Source organism: Phascolarctos cinereus, unplaced genomic scaffold (genome assembly GCF_003287225.1).
Source record: "Phascolarctos cinereus isolate Bilbo 61053 unplaced genomic scaffold, phaCin_HiC Scaffold_5;HRSCAF=322, whole genome shotgun sequence".
NCBI classification, from domain to species: Eukaryota; Metazoa; Chordata; class Mammalia; order Diprotodontia; family Phascolarctidae; genus Phascolarctos; species Phascolarctos cinereus.
Window position 1 is genome coordinate 367,668,118 of NW_027555958.1, and position 26,846 is coordinate 367,694,963.

Here is a 26,846-nt window from a genome sequence, read left to right on the forward strand (position 1 = left end):
ATAATGAAGCTCTAGACAGGAAATGAAGATACTAATTACAAGATAAAACGCCTACTCAGTTAATTGGAAGCAACAGCGAATAAAAAGAAATGCATTTGCAAAAGTTCCTGACCTCTATCATTCAATAAGATGTTGTTTGGGTTCAAATCGCGGCACACAATTCCCTCTCTATGTAAAGCATCAAGGGCTACCACCATTTCAGCTGCCCATCTTTGAATGCAGCCTTCTGGGATATAAAACCTGGAGGTTAGTGCTAATTTTTTATCGAGGTCCTCAAAAATCTGATGTATTTCCTTCTCTCCTTCTAGTGTTAATCCACTGTCACCCTTAGCCTTAGTGTCTTTTGGGTCTAGCTGAAATAAAGAAGGGGTTGGCTCTTCTTCACCAGGGTCTTCAGCTCGATCTGAAAACAGCAATACTTCTTCTTTTTTTAAAGTGTCTGGGTTTACATTGTATTCATTAGCACCTGAGACTGGATTAGAAATAAGGAATAGGCTTTCTTCTGTGCTATTTGCAGTTAGTGTGGGAGCAACCATTTCAAATTCTTTAAACTCCTCATCTGAACTCAGTAACAAAGACTTGTCTCCTGAACTGGTCTGATCAACAGCAGCAATAAGTAAGGCCCTAGTACCCTCCTGTGCATAGTGCTTTTCTTCTATAGTATGGAATTGCTGACTACAGGGATCATTCAAGGTCTCTGTGTCCTTTTCTTCAAGCCCTTGGCATGGTTCTGTGCTAAGACTGAGGCATAAAACATCAGGAGCTTCTAAAAGTTTACTTTCTAAGATGCCTATATTAGTCTGTGTCAACTGAGCAGGCCCCTCAGTCGCAGCTTCTTTTGTTGGCTCCAACACACCAGGCAGATTGACAAGAAGATCAGGTCTTCCTTCATCAGTACTACTTACATCATCAAAAGCAGCATCTTTAAAAGAAATAACAGGGACAGAGTCATTTGAACCCCTGCTGATGGTGTCCTGAGCTTTTAACCCCAATCTAGTTTCACTAGCATCAAGACTCCCAGAACTGCTGTCCTGATCTTGAAGGGCAAAAAATGGCTTCAAGGGTTCTGACTTCAGGCTATATAACTTTTCACCAAAATCAAGTCCAAGGAGTTCATTAGTGCTATCCTTGCTATCTATCCTAAAGAATGCCATAGGGCTATTCTTTGATCTACTAAGAGAATCTGATATTCTTGGTGGGCTAGCTGCTTCACGGTTGGCATCTTCGGTGAAAAATTTTAGTTCCTGAGAAGTCAGCTGAGAGCTGAGGCTATCACTGCCAGGAGCAATATAAGCTGGTACGCTTCCTGTATCTTTGGTTCTAACACCATTTCCTTTAATCTTCATCAAGGGCTCCTCATTCAAGGACCCAGGTTCAATTTTTTCTTGCCCATATTCATTGCATAATGTTAAATAGCTCGTAGTGCATTCTTCTTCTGAACTTGAGCCAGAATCTGGCCATTTTGGAGAGCCATCTTGGCCATCTTCTTCCTGGTTGCTACTGTCCTCTTGGGAACTTGGCGTAAGACTAGTCTTTAGATGCAGAACTTTAAGCATGCTGCCACCATCACTTCCTCTGGACTCCAAGCTGCTACTGTCCTTAGGACTAGGAGTTGGCTGCTGCAGATGAACTTCAGCAAGAGTAGACTTTCTGACTTCCTGAACATCAAGGCTTTCTTCTGAGCTCCTGTTTAAGAATCTACTAATGTAGGACCACAATTTTCCACCTACAAAAAAGAACAAAAAGAAATTAAATCTCAGATAACAACAATCAAGACAGTCTTATCGGAATGGAAATTTACCATACTCTAAGTAGAAAGAACAAAAAAAAAAGAGGTCACTGTATCAATAGAGTAATAACTTGTTTACTAATAACTAACTTTCTAAAGCAGCATGCTTAAGAAAGAACTTTAGCTGCTGATTACTAGTAACTGTGGTTTTAAATAAATTTTCTGAAGGCCAGTGATTATGAAAAATAATAACCAATTTCTTCATTTAAAGGGGCACTAGTTACAACACTAGTATGAAAGCTTACAGTTAGTTTGCCTTACAGTTTAATATAACTAGATGATAGAAACATCTGATTATGTTTTGATTTGTTTATGTATGAATTTTTTCAAGCATGACCCCTTGGGTCAAGTGGAATACATAAATAAATGCTATTCAAAACTGTATTCCATGGTGAAAAAAATCAACAATGCTATTCCATTTTTAAAATGCCCAATCTAAGGTTAGAGGCTAGATTTGGTATCTGGTATATAATTATGCCTTTACAAATGACATACTAATAATTCTCCCCCTCCCAAACATGTGCTGTGTAAGATCAAGTAAAGCCCATTAGTGAGGCAAGCTAATATAGTATCAGGGATCTATAAAAACTAAAATTAGAGAAATCAATCCATGCCAGTGAACCAAGTATTTTAACAGCAATATCTTTTATATGGTTATTTCCCAATAACTTGCTTTAGCTTTGAAATCTTACCTCATCTACTAGTAGGTAAAATGTAATTAGATGCATATACCTAATTTTATCAGATAAGAACATAACTGTGAACAAAGTATAGAAATCATAAAAAAAATTTAATAGCCTTAAATTCAGCAACAAGAGGGAGCATATTTTGAGCAAAAATAATCGCAGTTTCCAAAATAGCGATTGAAGAAAGGTACATCAAAAACAAATCCTTCCATTAATATGGAAAAGCAATACAGTCAATACATTTGTATTATCATTATTAAGCATTATGCACCTTGAGTTGACTAAATCACATACAGAACAATGTTTGGCAATTTCTCACACTTTGATTTTATTGACTAATTCAATGAAGCATTAAAAGAAAAAAAAAGTCCACTTCCCATAGATTTGGAGTATTTGCTCAAATATTTTGATCCTCCAAAAGAGATTGAGGGGAAGGCAAGAAGGCAGGAAAGATGGAAGGAAGGAAGGAAGGAAGGAAGGAAGGACGGACGGATGGGAGGGAGGGAGGGAGGGAGGATAAAGGGAGAGGGAGGGGGAGAGAGAGAGAGAGAGAGAGAGAGAGAGAGAGAGAGAGAAGAGAGAGAGAGAGAGAGAGAGAAAGAGAGGAAGGGAGGAAGGGAGGAAGGGAGGAAAGAGGGGAAGGGATGGGAGGGCAGAGGAATGGAGGGAAGGGAGGGGAGGAAAGAGAAGAGAAGGTGAGAGGAAAGGAAGGGAGAAGAAGACAGGGGAGAAGAGGGGAGAGAAAGGGGAGAAGAGGAGGGGAAGGGAGGGAAGGGAAGGGAGGGGGAGGAGAAGAAGAAAGGAAGGGAAGAAAGAAAAGGAAAAGAACATTTATGTGAAGTCTATGCATATCTTATTCTTTTTCTTATTTTTTTCCCTAGAAAGACACCATTCTACAAATTTTCCTTTTGTCAATATCTAAAAGAGGATACTCATGGGTTTTCCTCTATTTTCCTCTGATATTTCCAAAAGTTCCAAACTAAGCACTTCCTTTTCTTCCTAAACTATTCTTAATGTCTGCCATTAGCCCATACTAACTTAAAGCTTTGATCTTTATATACTGCTTAAACTCACCTATTCATAAAATATAGCTAAGTCTCACTTCACTGCCTTCCTAGTCCCTTACTAACATTTATGCAACTCCTCCCACTATAACACTATTACAGAGAAATACTCATATTCCAAATGATTTACCTCATCTATACCATGCTAACATAAATTACCTACTCTGACCCTAGTGCCTTGCATTCCTTCTAGTCAAACTATATTATGAAAAATTAAATCATAATTTTACTGTACAGATAAGCTGAAAAATAGACAAAACATTTATGATATTTAAAAATGTGACTAGTCTTAATTCTACTTATCTTAAGGATATATCATTTGCTTATGAAGTCAAATGAATAAAACATAACCAGAATTTTTTAGGAAAAGAAAATGATTATGTGGACTTCAGTCACATATGGATATAAGGGACTCATTTCTACAGGTAGAAACAAAAGCCCTCTACATAATTATGGCTCACAAACTAGTGCTTAGAACAGTGCCTGGCACATAATATGCTCTTAATAAATATTCATATACACATATGTATGTATATCTGTGTGTGTGTATATATATATGTTTGTATGTATATTGTAGTATATGTAGCATATATACTATTATATATTATATATTTGATGTTAAACATATTATATAATTAATATATTATAGAATCTATATTAAATATAGTAACATATAAATATAGTATATATATAAATATCTACATAATTGTGGGATATCTTTCTAATAAATTTAATGAGAATTTTCCTAGATATAGCATGATAATCTGGCCTTAATTTTTAAAGTATCCTTAAATAATATAAACATTACAAAAGTGAAGCTAGAGGCAAGGTTCAACTTTATAAAATTGTAAAATAGTTAATATAGCTAGACGTTTCATCAGAAACTTTCAAACCCTGTATTTGGCAAATAAGTGTCTTGGTTCTATCTACAAAACTGTACTAAGTGTTAACAACTTTATCAGTTAATATCTACCAAGGGAAAAAACTGTCCAAGTTTAATCTAAATTCACTATCTATTTTTCTGGCTTGTCCTGTTCCTATTATATATTTCTGTTCCTGAAAAAATGTTGTGAGACTGAGCCATACTCTCTTTTTTGAAGATGCATTGCTTTTAGAAATTACAAAACCCAGAGTTTATTCAATATTGATATTCCCTTCAGAATAAGTAATCATTGGCACCTAGAGCCACTGCAATCTCTGTTTTGCATGGAATGATAACCCATTAGTGAGATGTAGTGCCTTTTAATGTGTCCAGCAACTGAACTAGGGACTACAGTTATCATCATGAAACAATAGCTAAAAAGGCTCTAAGAAAACTACATATCCAGTCTTTAAATCATTACTAACAGTGACTTACAAGCACTTTAAGCCCTAAAAAACTTCAAATCTAATAGGCTCCTACACAACATCTCTTGTTTGGAAGTATTTTTCATTTTCCAAACATTTTCTCATGTTCTCTAAAACATTTCACCTAAATGTGAATTGTGAATAATTTTGGTATATAATTTTTATTATTTATTCTTCAAATCTTAAAAAAAAAAATTTAACAGAATAGATTCTCATTAGGATTTCTCATTCACAAAATTTCTGTCTTTTTCCTAAAGACAACTAGACTAGGGCCCAAAAGTTTTGTGTTCAAGTACTGGCTCCAATGCTGTCGCCTAGGGCCATGACACTTAGTGTCTCTGAGTCACACTTTTCTACAGAATGGGGGTATATTTGGCTTTCCCACCACACAGGACTAGTTGAAGTTTGTTTGTTTGTTTTAATCATGTGTAAAAACACAACTCAATGTGTTATCTGTCACTGAACCCCTTCTTTACACTCACAAAACCTCAACTCTACATCAGGTCCTCATAACCTTTCCCATGGAACAATACAACAGCTTCTTATTGATTCCCAGCTTCCTGTCTCTTCTCAAGAGAGGAGAACAACACTGTTATAGTATGGTTTGAGTGTTTGGAATTATGTCTCAGGAAGTATACTTTGGTACGTGGTACACATAAATTATGAAATAATTATCTATGTTGTAACATGACTCAATCACCCAATCAATAATCAATTGTTAAGCACTTAATTTACTTGCTTAGTGCTAGGCACTAAGGATACAAAGACAATACTTGCCACTAAGGAATTTACATTATACTATGATACATAACATATTAATAGGTAAATACATACTACATCTAAGTTAAGTCCATAATGATTTGGGAAGAGCAAGCACTAAGATTTGAGGGAAACAGCAAAGACCTCCTGAAGGAGGAGGCACCTAGGAATTCTGAGAAATTGAGGAGAGGGAGGGAGAATAGCACAAAGTACATAAGAGGGAGTTATGTGTTACAAAAGCCCTTAAATGCCGGATACAGTAGTCTGTATATTATCCTAGAAGCAATAAGTTAAAGCACTAAAGCTTCATGAGAAGGGTATGACGTGGTCAGACCTGGGCTTTAACAATATCAACCTAGTGGCGGTAGAAAACAGAATTGGAAGAGGAGAGACTAAAAGGAGGGAAATCAATTGCGATGTTATTGCAACAGTCTAGGCAAGAGGTGATTAGGGGCTAGATTGGGTGGTACAGAATACAGAGAAAAGGGATGATGCAAAAGACTTGAGGAGGTAGATTATACAAGACTAGTAGGCTAGGGGATGAGGAAAAATGAAGATGACTCCAAGGTTGCAAACTAGGTGAACAGAACAATGGTGGCATCCTTTCCAGAAATGGGGCAATTAGGAAAAGGAGTAAGTTTAAGGGGAAATATGAGTTCTGTTTGGGGCCTGTTGATGTTAGATATCTATGAGAAATCCATTTGGAAAAGTATAAGGGGCAGTAAGACATACACATACACATACTCTCTCTCTCTCTCTCTCTGTGCATATAACATATATATAATATATATTCACATATGTGTATATAATATGTACTATATTTAATAGAGATATTATCTATCATATATTAATTAATTATATAGTATAATTAGCCTATTAATTATGTAACAAGCAATGGTGCATGTATACTATAATATACATACACATACAGATATGCATACATATCTGTATATATGAACATTTATTAAGAGCATATTATGTGCCAGGCACTGTTCTAAGCACTAGATTGTGAGCCTGAGGAACAGTCAGATAGGTAAGGCAAGAAAGAACCGAGAGAGTGATGTCCCAAAACCCTAAAGAGGAAGGATTTTCAAGGAGGAAAAGGGTATCAATTGTGTGAAAGGCTGCAGAGAGGTCAAGAAGAATGAGGATTGAGAAAAGGATTTGGCAACTAAGAGATTATTGGTAAATTTGGAATAAGGTTGGAAGCTGGATTATAAGGGGTTAAGAAGAGAGTGAGAAGGTCTATACAGATCTATGTCTTATGCAGAATATCTATATAAAATATCTTTATATAGAGAGTGTGAGAGAGAGAGAGAGAGAGAAGTATGTGTGTGTGTGTGTGTGTGTGTGTGTGTGTGTGTGTGTGTGTGTGTGTGTATGTATGTATTCTGAGTAATTTGCATAGAAATCATAGTTGAGTCCATGGGAGCTAATGAGAACAAGAGAAAGAATGGACCAGCACCTTGGGGTCCACTTATGCATAGGGGGATAGAGATGGATAATGAAACTGCAAAAAAGAACAAGACAGACAGGAAGAGAACTAAAAACCCGGGAAGAAGAAAGTAACCAGAAGGAGAGGCTAGCTGAGTCAAACACTACAGAAAAGTTAAAAACAATGAGTACTGAAAAAAAGATCACTCAATTTCTTGAGAGCAGTTTAAGTTAAATGGTGGCAATGGAGGCCAGATTGCAATGGGTTGAGAAGCGAGTAGGAGGTGATAAACTAGAGGGAACAGGTATAGATAGCTTTTTCTAAGAACTCTGGCTATGAAAGAGAAGAGAGATATAAAATGTTCATAGGATCACAGGATCATAGATCTAGAATTCTAAAATGGTCCTCAAGGGCCATCTAAGCCAACATCTTGATTTTAAATCATGACTCAGAGAAGTTAATTAAGTTGTCACACATCACATATGAAGAAAAGCATCAGAAGCAGGATCTGAACCAAGATCCTCTGACTCCAGGACTTCTATTGACTGTACCATACTAAAGGAAATGGTAGGGTAAGTGAAAGTTTATGGAGGGGGGAGATTTATGCATGTTTGAAGACAAGAGGGAAGGAGCCAGTGGAAAAAGGAAGGTCAAAAACTAGGAAGGACCTTTGCCTAAACTTCTATTTAAGATGAACATTCGTAAAGAAGCCCAGTTTTCCTACATACACTCCAGCAAATACCTAAAGGGGCATGAGATGATACAGATTATAAGCAAATGAACCAAGTAGCTAGTGTTTACTAACGCAAAGGTTTCAGCTAATCTTTGGTAAGGACTAACTTATTTGACAAAAATTTTTAGGTAAAACTAGCAGCGGTCTCTGTCAGAAATTAGGATGAAATGCACACTTCACACCAAATACCAAGACAATGGACACATGACCTAACCTCAAAAATCCCCCACTTGATCTATCCAACCCTGCTAGCTATCAACCCCTATCTCATCTCCCTTCTGTGGCTAAACTGGAAAAGACCATCTATTACAAGTACCTTTCCTCTCACCTCTCTTCTTAACTTGTTGCTGTATGGCCTTCCATATCATCATTCAACCAAAACTACTTTCTCCAAAGTTATTTATAATCTCTTAACTGCCAAATATAATGGCCTTCTCTCAATTCTCATAATTCTTGCCCTCTCTGAAGCCTGGGACACTGTCAATCTACCTATTTGTCCTTGATATTCTCTTCTTTCCAGGTTTTCATGATACTATTCTCTCCTAGCTTCCTCTTACCTGACCATGGATTCTCAGTATCCTTTACTGGATCTTAAACCAAGTCATACTTGCTAACCAAAGGTGTCCTGTGGGGCTTTGTCTTGGATTCTCTTCTCTTCTCCCTCTATTTTATTTCACTTAGTGATCTCAATTCCTATGGATTTGATCATCAAGCCTGCGATTATGATTCTCAAATCTATTTATGATTCCCAACCTCTCTGTGGACCTCCAATCTTGCATCTCCAACTACCTATCAGACATCTCAAACTGTCCCATAGACAGCTTAAACTCAACATGTCCAAAACTCAACCTACTAACCCCTAAACCCACCCCTTTTTCTAACTCACCTTTTACTGCTAAGGGCACTGCCATCCTCCCAGTCACTCAGGCTCCCAACCTAGATATCACCTTAAAGTCCACACTCTTCCCCCACTTCCCCTCTCCCATGCAATCTACTGCCAACTCCTTTTAATCCTACCATCTCATATATATTCCCTTCTCTCCTCTGACTCTGCCACCTCCCTGGTGCAAGCCCTCAACACCGCGTGCCTAGACTACTGCAATAGCCTGCTAGTTGGTCTCCCAGCCTCAAGTCTCTCTCCACTCCAGTCCATCCTCCACTCAGCTATCAAAATGATCTTCCTAAAGCAAAGCTCTGACCATTTCACCCCACCTCTCCCATTTAATAAACTCCAGAGGTTTCCTATTATCACTAAGATGAAATGTATAATTCTTTATTTGGCTTTTAAAGCCCTGGCCCCTTCCTACCTTTCCACCTTCTTACCTCTTACTCCCCTTCATGTACTCTATGATCTAGTGACATTGGCCTCCTTATTGTTTCCCCCAGAAGACCCTCTATCTGCATGTAGGTGTATTTTCAATGGCATGCCTGCAGTGGTCTCCCTCCCTGTCTCTACTTTCTGACTTTCCTGTCTTCACTCTTGCATTTCCCTGATCCTCTTAATTCTAGGGACTTTTCTTTGTTGATTATCTCCATTTTAATCTGTATATAACTTGTTTATACATAGCTACTTCAGAGGCAGCTAGGTGGTAAAGTGGATAGAGTACTGTGCCTAGAAGTCAGAAAGACCCAAATTCAAATCTGACCTTAGACATTCTGTGTGATTTTGGGGAACCAGTTTACTGGTAGAAAAAAACTACAGCAAGTTTTTGTAATAAAAGTCTTATTTCCAAGATATGTAAAGAACTGATTCAAATTTATAAGAATCACCCCTCAATTGATAAGTCGTCAAAGGATATGAATAGGTGGTTCTTTCAAGGGTAGAAATCCAAGCTATCTATAACCGTATGAAAAAAAGTTCCAAATCACTAATAATCAGAAAAATGCACATTAAAGCAACTCTCAGGTTCTACATCACATCCATCAGATTAGCAAAGTTGGCAAAAAAGAAAATGACAGATTCTGGAAGGGCTGCAGGAAAATATACTGATGTACTGTGAATGATTAGTACAGTCATTTTAGAAAATAATTCAGAACTATGCCCCCAAAGTTGCTATCCTATATATACCCTTTGACCACTCCTAGGCCTACAACCCAAGAAGCCCAAAATTTTAAAGAGGAAAAGGATCTATATGATACACAGACACACACACACACACACACACACACACACACACACAAGCTCTTTTTGTGGGGATAAAGAACTGAAAAATAAGGAGGTGTCCATCAATTAGGGAATGACTGAACAAATTATGGCTTCTGAATGTGTAAGGGAATTTGTGTTGTTGTTCAGTTATTGCAGTCGTGTCCAACTCTGCATGACCCTATTTGAGGTTTTCTTGGCAAAGATATTACAGTCCTTTGCCATTTCCTTCTCCAGCTCATTTTACAGATGAGGAAACTGAGGCAAATAGGGTTAACCGACTTGCCAAGGGTCCCACAGCTAGTACGTATCTGAGGTCAGATTGGAACTCAGGAAGATGGGTCTTCCTGATTCTAGGCCCAGTGAAATGAAAAAAGAGATGGTTTCAAGAAAAACCTTGGAAGACTTATATAAATATATAATATATAAATATTTTTTATATATAATAAACAAAAATTTAAATGCAAAGTAAAATAAGCAGAACCAGGTGAGTATATACTTTAACATTAACATTGTAAAAATTAACAATTTTGAAAGGCTTAAGAACTCTGTTCAACAAAATGATCAGTCGAGCTTAGAGAAGACTCATGATGAAGAATGCTATCCACCTCTTGACAGAGAGGTAATGGAGTAATCTAGAGAACCAAACATACATGGTTAGTTGGACATGGCCGAGATGGGAATCGGTTCTTCTTGACTATGATTATTTATTACAAAGTCCCCCATCTCCAGTGCAATTATCCTTGCTAACCAAAAAATTGACATTTCAAATAACTGAAAAATTAAAATTTAATTTTAAAAAATCTATATCTCAAGAAAAATAAAGGCAGATAGGAAACACAGCATAGACACTAAAATAAAAGTTGGTTCCTATCAAGTGGGGAATGGCAGAACAAGTTGTTTTGTAATCATGAAATGCAATATTCTTGCATTCAAAGGTACATGGTACATGCAGGGAATTCTGAAAGAGATGAGAAGACTTGTATGAACAGATGCAGAATGAAGTAAACAGAAGTCAGAAAACACACACAATGAATATAAAGTAAATGAAAACAATACACTAAAATAAATGAAAGAATGAATTAATGCATGCATACATACATACACACATACATACATACCAAAGAGATCAAAGATCAAGAAGAACAAATGAAAAATTAGCAATAAGTTCTCGCAACTAGTCTAGAATTGCACAAAAAGACAGTCAGAACCCTACAGGTACTCCAAGAGGTGTCACAACAAGGGAGGCAGAAGCCAGTTTGTGCTCCAAAAAAATGGCCTTGTACCTGAGCACACTGAGTGGGGATGTACCAAGGGACCTGTGGCCAAAAGCCTGTGGCCTCTCTAACTGGCTTGCTGCAGAGGGCCTAAACCTAACAGTTTCATAAGGCCTGAAATGTGCAGGTGTTCTGAGCAGCACTGTGCCAGGGGAGGTTGAAGCTAAGATAAAATCCAACAATTGGGATCTGAACTGCTCTAGCCTAACAGAAGTGGACAGAGACAGTCCCTGAGAGACTAGACAGGTTGGTGCGGGCCTCAGAACACTCAGACCCACAGTAAGAACACAAAGCCTCATCATTTCCCACCCAGCTGGCCTCTTGGACTTCATGATCTCCAGAAACTCAACATTCTGCGAGATGAAATCAACTCTGAAATTCATATTTTCTCAGATAATTACCTACCCCACTGCAGGATGTCATCATCACCCTCCCCCACCCTGAGGAACCAACTCTGATCTTTTCCTCTTTTTTTAATGTGTTACCTTCTACAATTAGATTGTGGGGCCCCATAGGAAGACATTCTTACACCTTTCTTTGTATCCCCTGCAAGTAGCATGGCCTGCACTTACTAAAAGTTTATTGACAAGTTTTAAAAGTTTATTGAAAGCCTAATGACAACTCAAAACAAGGACATAAGTTCTGGGGGACTTCGCAAGAGGCCTGAGATCATGTTACTCTGTAGGAGAATGGGGGATTATCAGAGCCACAGCAAGAGGGACAACTAACCCCTGGCTAGGGGTTTGGCAAGAAGAAAAACAGAGAAAAGACAATTCCAATACCCACACTAGGCAACCAGGAAAAATGGAAGAAACTGGCGACTGGGGCAAAGCATGAGGCCTGGTTCCCCACACTCCCAATCAGAATAGCAGCAGCATCCCAACAAATCCTGCCCACATCATCCAATCGTATGGGAGGAAGCAGAGGCTGGTCTTCACATAAAGTCCCAATCCAGAAACAGAGGCTGGAGATAGGAGCAAAGAAAAGAGAACACTGAACATAAACAATTAATGCTGTGAATCAAAAGAAGCCCAAGGGGCTAACCCATAAAAAGGTTAATGTCACAACAAGTCAGAGTAGAATCTCAGAGAAAAGAATGGCTTGGCCACAAGAACAACAACAGTGGCTCGAAGAAATGAAGCAAAAGATTTTTTAAATGAAATTAGAGCTCTTTGAGGAAAAAAAAAATTTAGGAGAATAACTTAGAACAGAAGTAGAAACCCCACCAAAAAAAACAGACTCTGAAAACCAGACTGGAGTAAATAGAATTCAGTGATTCCACAAGACAACAAGAAATATTAAAACAAAGACAAAAGGCGTGGGGGGGGGGGGGCGCGGCACATAAGATATCTATTATTTTAAAAACTGAACTGGAAAACAAAATAAGGAGACATAACTTAAGAATCATAAGCCCCTTAAAATCATGTTTAAACAAAAGCTTTGTAAGCTATTCTTTTAAGAAATAATAAAAGAACATTGCTGGGATCTACTACTAGACCAGAAGACAAAGTCAAGATAGAAAGAATCCCTTGGTGACCTCCTAAAAAGAAACTCTAAATTGAAAAACACTCAGGAACATGATAGTCAAATTAGAGTTTCCATGTTAAAGAAAAAATTCTGCAAGCAGCCAGAAAGAAAGACCACTAAAAGACCAAGATCAGGATCAGGCAAGACTATGCTACAACTTTTGTAATGAAAAGAAAATTTAGATTATAATGTTTTTCCAAAAGAGAAAACATAAACAAAACTGTTTTATGTGCTACATACTACTGTGGATGGAGAAAAGGGGATGGAATAGACCTTTAATAGAATAGAGGACTTTCCAAGCATTCCCGATGAAAAGACCAGAGCCTGGTACTATCTTAGAAATAAAACCCATAAAACAAGAGAAATTTAGCAATATAAATACACTTGAGCATAAGAAAGAATTAAATAATAAAGAATTTATATTTTAATAGGGGGAGAAGATTCAAAATACCACTTCCTTCAAAGGTCACAGAAGGAGTTAACAGAAACAAACATAGCGTTTGCGTGTAGTTTTGTTTTGTTTTGTTGGCATATGGGAAAAAAAAGAAAGAAAAAAGAGAAAAAAGGAATATAGAAGGACAAGCATTCTTAACCTGAGGTCTTTAAACTTTTCTTCATATATATTCTAATACAAATATTTTGATAACTACTTCAATACAATTGTTTTCCTTTGTAATCCTAAGTATTTCATTTAGTGAATTTTAAAACATTATTCTGAGTAGTCCATAGGCTTCTCCAGACTGCCAAAGGGGTTCTACGACATAAAAAAGGTAAAGAACCTTTGCATTAGAAAAAATTAAGGGATGACTAAAGAGACAAGTTGCCAGTAAAAATGGGATCAAAGACACAAGGCAAGGGGTTGGTGTTGGCAAGGAGAAAAGTAATAACCTCAACCTCTGACACTGAAGCAAAGAAGAAGACAGAGGATTATCCTGAAAAGATTTAAAGTACAAAATTGGGGAGAGGGCACTCGTGACAGATAGTCTTATTTTTCTTTGTTTGTTTTTTTCCGTGAAATATTAGGTAAATTAGTGAAGGATTTCCTTGTTGAGAGAAAGGGGAAAGTGGTGGTCCTGGTGGCTTGATAAGGCTAGAAGTAGGCTTTGGGGAGAGAAGAGAGTCTATCCAGGTACAGTAAAAAGACTGGCATGCAACAGTGAGCTCCCAGTTGAGAATGGGTAAGTAGTAAGCGTGAGTAAAAGGCTTCCTCTAGTAGTGCTCAAGTATAAACAAGAGAGAAGAAGGAAGATATCAGGCATAATCCAAGATTAAGGTTTGCAAAGGGATAAAGAGCAGTAGGGCAATAAGGTGTTCATGTACAGTTAAAAGTTGAACTTTTTAACTAAAGTGTCAAGATTTTGAACAGAGGAAAGTAAGGCCATATTAAGAGTAATGTCCTAGGAAAGCATGAAGTGGTACAGTGACTAGAGGAGGCAGTAGAGATAAAGAGTAAGTTTAGGAGAAGCAAGGGTCAAGAGAGCTTATGGTTAGATAAAGGAATGTCAGTATTATGGACTGTGGATATGGAACATTTATGAGTGACAAGTAGATCAAAGATAACTATTTGCCGTTGACGTGGAGTAATGGTGCAGACTGTATGAGTTGAATAGCCTGAAGACCAAGAAAGAAAGGGTACTTAGGAAGTATCAACATGTAAGCTTAAGTCCTTAAGTGTAAGGACAGAAATTGGAGTGGAGAGGACTATGAGCTAGGTCATGAACTCCTCAAAAAAAAGGTAAGAATGACCTGGGGGACAGTAGATAAAAGCCACCAGGATCTGGATAAGGTGATGATATAAACCTCAAAGAAGGCAAGACAGCTGAGTGAAAATGAGAGAGAGAGAGAGAGAGAGAGAGAGAGAGAGAGAGAGAGACAGACAGAGAGAGACAGAGAGACAGAGAGAGAGAGAGAAGGTACCTATTTCCTAGTGATGCTGTGAGAATCAAATGAGAATATTTGTAAAGCACTATGTAAACTTTAAGGCACTAAATAAATGTTGGCTATTATGATAATCATTAATATTAGAAACCTAAGGCAAAAATCTTACATATCAAATCTGATACCTTCTTCCATGTTTATTACAAACCTCACTACAAAAATATATTATTTGATGTTTTTTAAATAAGCCCATGATTATCTTTATCAGCATTAACAAATCCTTCTGATTCAAAACCTGCTGTACCCAAACACGAAGGCACAGAACAGTACCAGCTTTCCTTCAGTAATCTGCTACAAACGCAAAATCCATAATTTGATGTAAAATTTGTTGAGTTCTATGAAAATTCAATAAAAATACTACTTTAAATAATTTATGTTCAGTTATCTCTCAGGAAGATAGCTATTATTGTTCAAACTTTGATGTTCCAGGAAAACCTCTAATTTCTTTCATAAAGCATTTATTTCTGAAATTTCCAGCCTAGATAATATTAGAAATACCATATATTAGAGCTTACCATCACCTTCCTAAAAAAAAATAAAAAAATAAAAACCACCATGCTGAAGGTTTTGTTTGTTTCATGGAGAGTTTCTTGGAAGAACCTTCTCAAGTTTTCAATGATACCTCCAAGAAAGGTAGAATAGCTGAAGAGATTGGGCCTTGAAGACAGGAAGCCCTCCACTCAAGTCCTACACTGATATATCCTGGTTAGGTGACCCAGAGCAAGTCGCAACTTCTCAGTGCTCAAGGACAGAAAAAAGTTGCTGATCTGCACCGCTAGCTTGAATTACTTCACCTTGAATTTTCCTCTAGCAGTACAATCAGAAGTCCAGTCCTTTCCCCTTTTTGCCATAGTAAAATTTGTATCCTTTAAGAAAAGGAATAAATCTGAAGTCTCTGGGAGAAGCTATGTTGAAGACGTCTTTTCTTTAGAGTCATATTTTCTGAAAGCAATGGAAATCTAAGGATTTCCTTCCCAATGTGCCCAAGGACTTAATATGGGCTTTTCCATAGGCACAGGAACTAGAGCTTGATTTCAGTGGTATGGGGAATTCCCAGAAAAGGAAACGCCATCTAGCAATGCAGGTTTGGCACCTTCATACTTTTCAATACAAAATAAAACTTCTTTACCTAGAGAGAAAAGTCATTTATTTAAGCTTTCTCTAAGCTAGACTAACAAATTAATATTCTGGACTTAATTTTTCTGTTAACTAAAGCTAATTTCATTAACTAAAAACTGGGGCAAGCTTCCATAAGTTTAGTATGGCTTTCAAAAAAAACCACAGGAATTATATACATTAAAAGTGAAAAAAACCAAACACTACTTAAATATATACTTAAAATACAGTTTTAACTTATTGGTAGCAATTTTTTATTTTTATGTTCTTTAAATCTAAACATTTTAAAACTCTTTAAATCTAAACATAAAACCACAAACTACCTAAGTTTACAGTTATAATATTAACACTAAAGTAAAATACAAACTCACATGAATATCAATATTACCACCTAGCTAATTGTATACATTAACCTGAACAGTTTAATGTTGAATCTTGAAAATAAAAACTTATCACTAAATTAACATCAGCGATTTTTTAATACTTCAGAGAATAATATAATGAAAAGACCACTAGGTTGAGAATTAAAAGGCACACAGATTTAATGCTAGAAGGAACTTTAGAGGTGATCTGATCTAACCCTTTCACCTTATAGTCTAGGAAACTGAGACTTGGAGGTATTAAGTGACTTGCCCAAAGTCACACAGCTAATAAGTGTCAGAAACAAGACTCAAACCCAGGTCTTCCAGGTTCTCAATCTAGCACTTGATCTATCATACCACAGTGAGTCCTTCAAATCTATTTCCGAAATCCTGGCTGTGCTTATTGCTACCTGGGAAATTTTGGGACTCGATTTCCTCATTCTTAAAATGAAGAGACTGAACTACACATATGATTTCTAAGGTTCCTTCTAGTTCTATATTTGGTGACCTTCTTTATGAAATCTTAATGACCAAATGGTTAAGAAGTAATGCCTCTCTAAGTTGAAGTGATTGAAAAATCCTCTTTTTATGTATCATAGGATACAATTCTTTCTTTTGGTTATACAATAATGAATGAATATTTGATCTGATTAGATGGCATTGGACCTTTCATCATAATATGTACATTAGAAGATGGCAGAGTAAAAAGCAGTGACTTGCTTGAGCTCTCCCCCAAACACCTATAAAAAAAGACTCTAAACAAATTCTAAAGCAGCAGAACCCACAAAAAGACAGAGTGAAACAAATTTATAGCCCAAGACAGCCTGGATGGTTGATAGGAAAGGTATACTGCACTGAACGGGGGGAAGGAGTACAGTTTGGCATGGGCACGCAGGCAAAGTAGACCTCAGCGAACCTAGAGCAGGCCTCAGAGGACTGAATTACTGGCAGCTGTGGCGGTTTCCAGACTTCTCAACCCACTAACACCAAAGACAACTTAGAAGGTCAGTGGGAAAAGTCTGTGACTGCAGTGAGAAAGAGAAACACAGTCCCAGCCCTAGCCCCCCAGCTCAGCCACAGGGTGGCGGCTGCTTTCTGAGCTTCTAGCCCACAGACTGAGGGGGAATTGAGTGGCTGATCAGAGGGGGATTGCAGGGATTTCTCTGCTGGTGCACGATTCTCTTGCTTTGCCCGTGCTTGGATCTGGATGAGAGTTCTGGGTGGCAATCCTGGGGTGAGGAAGAGTGCTGGCATGGTGGAGCTTGTAGTGGTGGTGGCAAGGAAATCCTCCTCACAGTTCCAAGGCAGAAAACAGTGCTTGTGGTCACTCAGACCAGAGCACAGGCCAGAAAAGGAGTAAACACCTCGCCCCTTATCATACCACCTTGGAAGAACTGAAAATTTACAGGTCCGTACAAGTGTCTCTGAAAACAGCTGCACAAAACTCCTGAAGATTGGGACAGTACATTCTCCACACTGGAAGCAGACCCCTACCTTAACAAAGAGTTTAAAACTCAAGTAATTGGCTGGGATCATGAATAAAGAAAGGTCCAAAAAAAGTCAGACCACAGAATCTTTCTTTGGTAGCAAAGAAGATCAAAACATACAACCAGAAGAAGACAATAAAGACAAAGCTCCTATATCCAAAGCCTCCAACAAAAATATTAATCAGTCCCAGGCCATGGAAGAGCTCAAAAAGGAGTTTGAGAAACAAGAGTAGAGGAAAAACTGGGAAGAGAAATGAGTGATGGAAGAAAATCATGAAAAACTAGTCAACAGCTTGCTAAAGGAGACCCAAAAAAAAAAATGAAGAAAATAACACCTTAAAAAATAGACTAACCCAAATGGCAAAAGAGGTCCAAAAAGCCAATGAGGAGAAGAATGCCCTAAAAAGCAAAACTGGCCAAATGGAAAAGGAAGTCCAAAAGCTTATTGAAGAAAATACTTCCTTAAAAATTAGAATGGAGCAATTGGAAGCTAGTGACTTTATGAGAAATCAAGACACTATAAAACAAATCCAAAAGAATGAAAAAATAGAAAACAAGGTGAAATATCTCATTGGAAAAGCAATGGACCTGGCAAATAAACCCCAGGAGAGAGAATTTAAAAATTATTGGACTATCTGAAAGCCATGATCAAAAAAAGAGCCTAGACATAATACATACATTAAAATACTTCTGTTAGAACAATGATCATCTCTCCATTAACAAAGGTGAGTAAGCTGAAAGACCAAAATTCTTTTTCATTGCTTGTGCTTATTCCTGCATTCACGTTCATATGTGCACATATAAATTCTCATAAGAATTTCTGAACGCTTTTTCCTTGAAACAGGCTCCTGTTTTTCTTCTGATGAGACATATTTCCTTGGATGGGCCCATTTTGCTCTCCAAATAAAGAGTGCTGGGCTACATAAAATTATTTTTATTCTTTGAAATTTTATAAAATAAAAACTCCCATTTATAGTCTACTTCATGGCTTACAAAGTACGCCTCACAACTATCCTGTAAGAAGATCAAATTAATGTTACCTTGAGTTTCTACTATATTGATTTCTATTGTATTGATTCTATATTATATTGATTTCATATTGTAATTGATTCTGTATCTGTTTAAGTCCCCTTTCTATGCCCTTGAGTTGAGCTCAGGAATTTAGCTGTTCCTCTGAGTTAGTTTAAAGTTATAATTTTTTTTTAAAGTTGTTATCTCTCATACCAGTAGCCCCTGGGATACTTCTAGGACATCTGTTTGTTATCTTTAAGCCTCACAAGTTAACTTGGTACCAACCCCAAAAGATCTGCAGTCTGTCCTTGCCTGCCCTTGTGAAATTAAGGGAGTGTTTATCTCTTCCAAGAAGACAGCAAGTTTGGTAGTTTTGATCCTCTAGCAAAGATTACAAGATGCAGATGGGTCCCATAAAACAATTAACATTCTTTAATTCTCAGAGGGGCATGATTAGCCTCACCTGAATGCCAGCCCACCTTTCTTAGTATAGCCAATCATAACATTCCATGCCTCCCCACACCCTTTCTTTGCTGTGTGTCAATAAAGGGGGTCCCCTCCTTCTCATCTGGGTCACTGGCTTTACTGAGATTGCCAGGCTAACATGCTTTGTTAACAGTTTATGTGTCACTGTTAATAAACTAATTTTGAAAAACAAACAAACAAAAAGACTAATTTTGCTCACAGCCATGTACCTCAGTTTACTTTTATTAATTTTATTTGCCATACCTGTAAGGTGAGTAGTACAGATATTATTATCTACATTGGTTCTTAGAGGATAACTAACTTGTCCATGGTCACACAAGTAGTTAGGATTCAAATCAAGGGAGAATTCCTGACTCTGAGATTCAATTACTTCATACTACCTTACCTATATAAAAGGAGAGATTTTTCACTGGGAACAATATCACTTTATACAAGCCTAATATGAAAAGACCATAATCTGAGGTGGATAGAAATAACAAAAGATAGTAAGACCTCTCAACTCTTATTTTGCTTCTGTATTCTCTTGAAACTGAAGGCCAGAAACAACACTGATTAATAGAAAGTAATTCAAGAGACATAAAGGACACGGCCTAACAGCACCAAACTTCCCTCAGTGAATTCAAAGTCACCAGGCCTGGACAAACTACATCCTAGAGTACTAAAAGAACTGGCAGAAGTGATTCCTGAGCTGCTGTTCATGATGTGGAAGACTAGGGAACAGAAGAAGTGCTCCACACTGGAAAGGGAAAAATATTGTCCCAATTTTTCTAGGAGTGAAATCTACAAACCACAGAACAGTTGACTTTGCCTTTTATTCTTGGCAGAATTCTAGAATACATTATTAAGGAAATGATACATGAGCACTTAGAAAGGAAACAATAATTACTGAAAGCCAGCAGAGATTCATCAAAAACAAGTCATGTCAGACTATCCTCATTGCCTTTTCATGAAAAGGTAACTAGACTAGTAGACCAGGAGAAGATATAAACAAATTATACTTATGTATCAGCAAAACACTTAACAAAATTTTTTATACCATTCTTATGAATGACAGAGCTAAAAAATAAATAACAATACAGTTAGGTGGATTTGGAACTGGTTGCATGACAGGACCAAGAGAATAGCTATTGACGAGACAATATCACTTTGAAGAGTAGTCTCCAATGGAGTGCTCCAGAGATCCTTTCTGTGCTTTGACAGATGTTGATATTTTTTCCCAGTGACTGGAATAAGTAGGTCAATAAGCATTTATTAGGCACTTACTATGTACCACGCATAATGCTAAGCATCAAAGATTAAAGCCAAAAACAGTCCCTACCTTAAGGAGTCATGTGGAAATAATATGCAAACAACTACATAAAAACAACATCTAAGAGGTAAAATGGGGGCAATATCAAACAGAAGGCACTAGCACTGAAGGAGTCCAAAATTTGCAGAAGAATCTGAGTTGACACTTGAAGGAAGCCAGGAGGCAGAGATGAAAAGAGGGCATTCTGGAACGCTCACTTTCATCACAGTGAAAAGTCATGAAGGAGGGAGATGAAATGTCCTATGCAAGAAATTAGCAAGCAAGCTAGTGTCCCTGGATGGTAGAATTCATGGAGGACAGTAAAGTGAAAGAGGACTGGAATGGTAGCAAGGAACCAGGCTGTAATGGGCTTTTATTTAAAAGCCAAACAGAGGTTTTTAGATTTGAATCTGAAGGAAATAGAGAGACACTGGAGGTTATTGAGTAGGAGAAGGACATGATCAGACTCACACATTGGGAAGATCACTTTAGCAGCTGGGATAAGGGCAGATTGGTGTGTGAAGAGATTTGAAACAAAGAGAACAATCAGGTCATTGCAGTAGTCCAGATGTGAGGTAGGAGGGCCTGAACTATGCCAGAGAAGAGAAGGGAATCCATGGTGACTGATGAAAACACCAAGTAAGATAGTATAGAAGAGGACAGTGTTTGGGGACACCCATGGTTAGCTGGTACAACCTGGATCAAGATATGGCAAAGGAGACTGAGGAGCTGTCAGATAGGTAGAAGAAAAACCAGGCAAGGGAGAGTAGTGTCACAAAAACCTAGAGGGAAGAGACTATCAAAGAGAAGAGAGTGGCCAACAGTGTCAAAAGCTGCAGAGAAGGCAAGAATGTTGAAGATTGGGAGTAGGGCGGGAGCAGGAACCATTACATCTGACAAGTAAGAGATCACTGGCAACTTTGGTGAAACCAGTTTCATTTGAATGATAAAGTCAGAAGCCAGTTTGTAAAGAGTTTGGAAGAGAGAGGAGGAAGTGGAGGTAAGAGTATAGATGGCCTTCTCAAGGAGCTTAGCAACAAAAGAGAGGAGAGATATAAGACAGCAACTAGTGGGGATGGACAAATCAAGTGAGGATTTTGGGTTTTTTTAAGGATGAGTGAGATATGGTCATGTTTATAAGCATCAGGTAAGCAGCCAGTAGACAGAAAGAGAATGAAGATCAGTTGAAAGAGTGGGGATGATAGTGGGACAATATGCTGGAGAAAATAGGCTAAAACTGGATCAAAGGTGTGTTTGAAAGGGGTTTTTCTTGGCAAAGAGAAGGGCCATGAGAAAGAAAGAGGTGAAAGAGGAAATATTGAGAGAAAATATCTGAGGGAGACAAGATGAGCAGGAGGAGAGAAAATGGAGCTCTAGGTGAATAGCTTCAATTTTTCCAGTGAAGTATATACAGCAAAGTTCTCAACTGAAAGGGTAGAATGGGGAGGTGCTATATGAAGTTTGAGGAACAATAAAAACATTTACAAAAGCCATTGTGGTAAGTGGGATAGTGAATCAATTAGGGAAGATCCAGTTGAGATTATGTAACACAAATTTGTAGTGGACGCAGGCGGCACAGTTTCATGATTTTCTCCAGCAGCACTTGAACGTGAGCAAAAGCAGCTGATGATGAAAAAATTTAAGGTGGGCCTTGGCAAGGCATGATCAGCAAAGGGATAAGGAGGTAAGGAGTGAGACTGTAGAAGATTAGTGTAGAGTTGAACAGGTTCACCAAGGAGTTGAGATAGGGAAGAGAAAAGAGGGTAGCCACTGAAGAAGGGATAGCCTTGAAAAGAACTAAGGAGTAGGAAGGAATGGACAATGAAGAACAGGGTTAGGAGTTATAAGGCAAAAGAAAGGGTAGAAAAGGGAAAGACTGTAATAAGGGAACTTTAACTTCACAGAAGAGAACACAAAAAGGCAGTTCAGAGTGAAGCACAGATAAGCAGAACAATTTTGAAAGTGACATATAGAATACATTTACATATATACATACATATATAGCAAGTATTTTCAAAATAGAGATTCATAGTTTCATATAAAATCTTTTTGTCTCCTGTTGCTTATATGGAAGTATCCTTTATTTGTGTTTAAGTTCAGAATAAAATACTAAAAAAAGAACACATATTGTGAGTAAAATTGTACTGACTAAATATTATAAATTTTAAAATATAAATTCTATAAATAGGCAGTTAGGTTATGAAATGGATAGAGCAATGGACTTGAAGTCAGAAAGATCTGAGTTTAAATCTGGCCTCAAACTTACTAGCTGTGGGACCCTGGGCAGGTTATTTAACATGTTTCCTCATCTGTAACATTGGGATAATAATAGTACCTAACTCTCAGAGTTGTTGTGAGGATAAAATGAGAAAATATTTGTAAAGTGTTTTGCAAATCTTAGAAGTGCTATACAAATGCTAGCTATTGTTATATTGATCTTTTCACCTACAAATACACAAACATGATATTATTACTTTATGGTGCTATCTTTGAATGTGAATGAGTAGATACAAGGTACTACTGACACTACCTAGATCAGAGAAGTATTGTGAGAAATTGATTTTGTAAACCTTGAAACGCTATTTAAAGATGAGTTATTATTATCAAGATCAGTAATTATTAAGAGCCTTGTATATACAAAGCCCTGTCTAAGGCATTAGGGAACACACAAAGTTTAGCTAGTTTTCCCTAATAGAATTTACAGTCTAATGAGAAGATAAGACACAAATGTAGTAAAGATAATATAAGACATTAGATAACTCAATAATGAGCAGGGTGATGAGAAATAAAGTACTAGGTAAGATCCAAAGAGAAAGGTCATTAACCATTAGTAGGATCAGAGGAGGTTTCATTGGAGAAAGTAGAGATGTGTGACTTAATATGAAGTTCTCTTTTTTCTCTTTTTTAAAATAACGAGTGTTTGCTGATATTTTTCAACTTCATAATAATAAAAAGGAAAATTTTAAAGATATAGGAATTCAACAAGTGAAGCAATATCGGAAGACATTCCAGGCAGGTGAAACAGGATGAGTAATGAGCCCAGAGGTGAGAGAGCACAGGGAATGTTGGGAGGGGCAGAGAGTAGTCCAGTTTCCAAACTTGGGCACAATCGAATTAAACTTTTATTAATTTACATGAATGGAAAAGAGGAATGGTAAAGATAATCCAAAATAATAACTAATCTCAAAGTCGCTTCTATTTGGCTTCCAGATACACTCTATGTTTTTCTAATTGTGTTTCTATAAATAATTAAAATCAACTTTTATTTCTTGAAATAAATAACCTTTTTCCCCCTGGAGGTGGATATATTTGAAAGAGGAGATGGTGGGAGAAAGGGAGGGAAGGAAGGAAAGGAGGGAAGAGAGAAAGGAGGAATGAAGGAAGGAAGGAAGGAAGGGAGGAAGGAAGAAAGGAATTTAGCAGACCATCCCCCTAAGTGCCAAGGATAAAAACACACGCAAAAAAGAGAGACAGTCCCTATCTTCAAGAAATTTCTATTCTGGGGCAGCTAGGCGGTGTGGTGGGTAGAGCACCGGCCCTGAAGTCAGGAGTACCTGAGTTCAAATCCAGCCTCAAAACAAACACTTGACCACTTGATACTTACTAGCTATGTGACCTTGGGTAAATCACTTAACCTCAAATGCCTAAAAAAAAAAAAAATTCCATTCTAATGGGGAAAGACAACATGGATTTTTAGGTCTAAAGAAAGTCAGGACCAGAACCAGGAGGAAATGAAGGTGGGCCAGCCTAGGCCCTTCCACAAAATAAAAGTTCTAGAAGGAACTCACTAATGGGAGAAGGGGTGGAATGGGGGGGGCGCGGGGGGGCCTTGAATAGGGATATTCCAGGATGAGTAGGCTATGGGGGTGGCCAGTTGGAGGTGGACAAAAGAAACCAGGAGTAGATATTCACCACAGATAACAAAAAAATGCAAACTATATGGAAGCCCACCAGTTGAGGACTGAACAAACTGTGAATACGTATATGTTCTGTATATGAATGTAACGCTATATTATTGCACCACATGAAATACTGGATACAGGGAATTCAGAAAAACTCAGAAAGACTTGTATGAACTGAAGCATGGCAAAGAAAGTAGAGCCCAGAGAACAATATACACAATAACTACAATAATATAAATTAAAGCAGCAATAAAAGGGCAACCAAACTCAGATTAATCTCAATGACCAATCTTTGTTCAGAGGAAAAGATGATAAAACACAGGTCCACAACGCTGCATATGCAGTCAGATAGAGTAACAATGTCAGTCAGGTTTTGCCTATTTTACTTAGTCACAAAGAAGAGGCCAGTGGGGTAGGGGAATACATTGTAAATGAAAATACTGTAAAATGAATATAAGAAACATATTAGTAAAACATATATGTATGCATATACACACACATATACATACAGACACACATAGGTATATGTCTGTATGTATTTGCCACAGATAATCCACAAAGTGAATAATCCACAAATAGGTAATGGAAGATTGACTATAATTACATTCATCTTGGTGACCTTGTTCTAAATTATTATGGATTACCATTATGCAAGTTATTTTGTTCCACACCAGAGGTGGCTGTATTTTGCTATCAGATGACATGACCTCTAATTCAATAATGACTGTAATGCACTGGTATTCTCAGATAAAAGCTGTCTATAATGTCTGAACAAAGGTGAATTAGTTATCCAATTCACACACGCAATTAACTCTCTTAATACCTAAGAGACCATGGAGCCCCTTCTGAATTTACTAGTAATACTGCATATGGAGGTCTTCCCTCCATCTGTAGTTATCCTGTGTTACACTTCATAATAAACAATATTAATAGTTTATTACCCCTATCAAAAATCTTGCATTGGTTATCACAAGAGATCTCATTGCAGAATGAAACCTTCATTGAAAAAAATGTCTTATTTCAAATGTTATACCTATTAGAAAAGCAAAAAGCTTTTTATTCCCAGTAAGTTAAGTAAGGAAAAAACCATGACGCAAGATCAGAAACTATTAGGCTATCTTTTGGCTACGTTATGAAGACTTCTCAAGAATAAATATTTATTAGATGTATTTAAATTTGTATTCTGCATTCATTTACAAAAAAAAAGCAGAATAATTACTTATACTATGGTGTTAAAGGGCAAAAAAAAAATCAAAACATAATTTTTTTTATTTGCCACCTGTTCCCTCTACTAAAAGCTGAAATTTCATAAATAGTTAGAAGGCAAAACAATGTGCTTCTGCTTTGAACCCATATGTGACGCCACTGGCTGTATTAATAAAAATCTAGATCAGAATAACTAAGTAATGTCAAGTGTTAGGCAAATATCCTTGCCTTTTAAAACACGGAGGTAATTAATTAATTCTTTGGGGGATGCTTTTCATTTTAGCCACCTAACATTAATATATCTTCTTGGCAAAGATGAGAGAACAAAATCAAAATGCCAAAAATCAAACCTGGCTCTCTTAGTATTAACTTAAATTAATGTTTCTCTTTGGCTCTATCTGTTCCTGTGGAAAGCAAGTGGTAAAGTATTTTTAAGGCTGTTACTATAGTTTGAACAAGATCTTCTATTCATCTGGGTTTTTCATCCCTCTTTAATAACTCCCACCATAGAAAGGCAAGACCTCTTCTGTTTCTGTGCTATAAGAAAAACTAAAACACAACTGGTAGGTAAGGTCAATGTAAGGGGGACGTTTATATTAGCATGAATGGAACGCTAAGTGGTTGATATTCTTTACTGTGCAAACAATATAAACCATAGACCAACCTTCTGCATGCTGCAGAACAAGAAACACAGACTCCTCAGAGATGATGTACTTGTGCAGACACACCATGTTGGGCACACAGCGGGGGATGATGGTCTTTCTGTTCCTGCTGCACTCACTGCTTTTCCTTAGACCCTGACAGAGAACAAAAAGGTCAGTTGTACCCTCAGCTGCCTTTCGAGCCTGCTGTGCTCTGTGTTTATCAACCAAACTAATCTATCCAAGTTACTCTAGGCTTCAGAGAAACCACTCATCTGCTGCTCTATGCCCCTCGGTCCCTGGAGGCTCTGTTGATGGCATCTGGCATGAATCCAGAGAACAGAAGATGGCACAAAGCTGCCATTAAAATCAATTACGTGGGTCAGTGTTTTTATTAGAGTCTCTCTCAAACTAAGTCATCAGGATGACACTCTGAGTTATTTCCCTATGACCTTTTCTTAAATTTTATTTTATGTATATACTTACGTATGTATATTTAAAACAAAAGACATTGTTATATCAATCCAAATTCTAGAGACAAAAGAGGCACTCCCAGACCAGGCTGGTGAATTTCAAATTCTATTTTTTGCAGAATCAATGAGTATCCTCCAAGGGAGCAATTAAGTATTTTCCAAGAATAAGGTGTGTC

The 26,846-nt window shown here is 37.4% G+C and overlaps 1 protein-coding gene across 7 annotated transcripts in view; it reads right to left on the reverse strand.

The window, feature by feature from the left end:
• RPS6KC1 (ribosomal protein S6 kinase C1) overlaps positions 1-26,846 on the reverse strand; it is a 203,717-nt gene that overhangs the window by 39,972 nt on the left and 136,899 nt on the right. For all 7 annotated transcript variants that reach the window (XM_021007820.2, XM_021007814.2, XM_021007817.2 and 4 more), the window contains 2 exons: positions 26,221-26,353; positions 113-1,726 (listed from right to left, as the gene is read on the reverse strand). In XM_021007820.2, the coding sequence (XP_020863479.1) occupies positions 113-1,726; positions 26,221-26,353 (1,747 nt within the window). The remainder of the gene's footprint in view (positions 1-112; positions 1,727-26,220; positions 26,354-26,846) is intronic.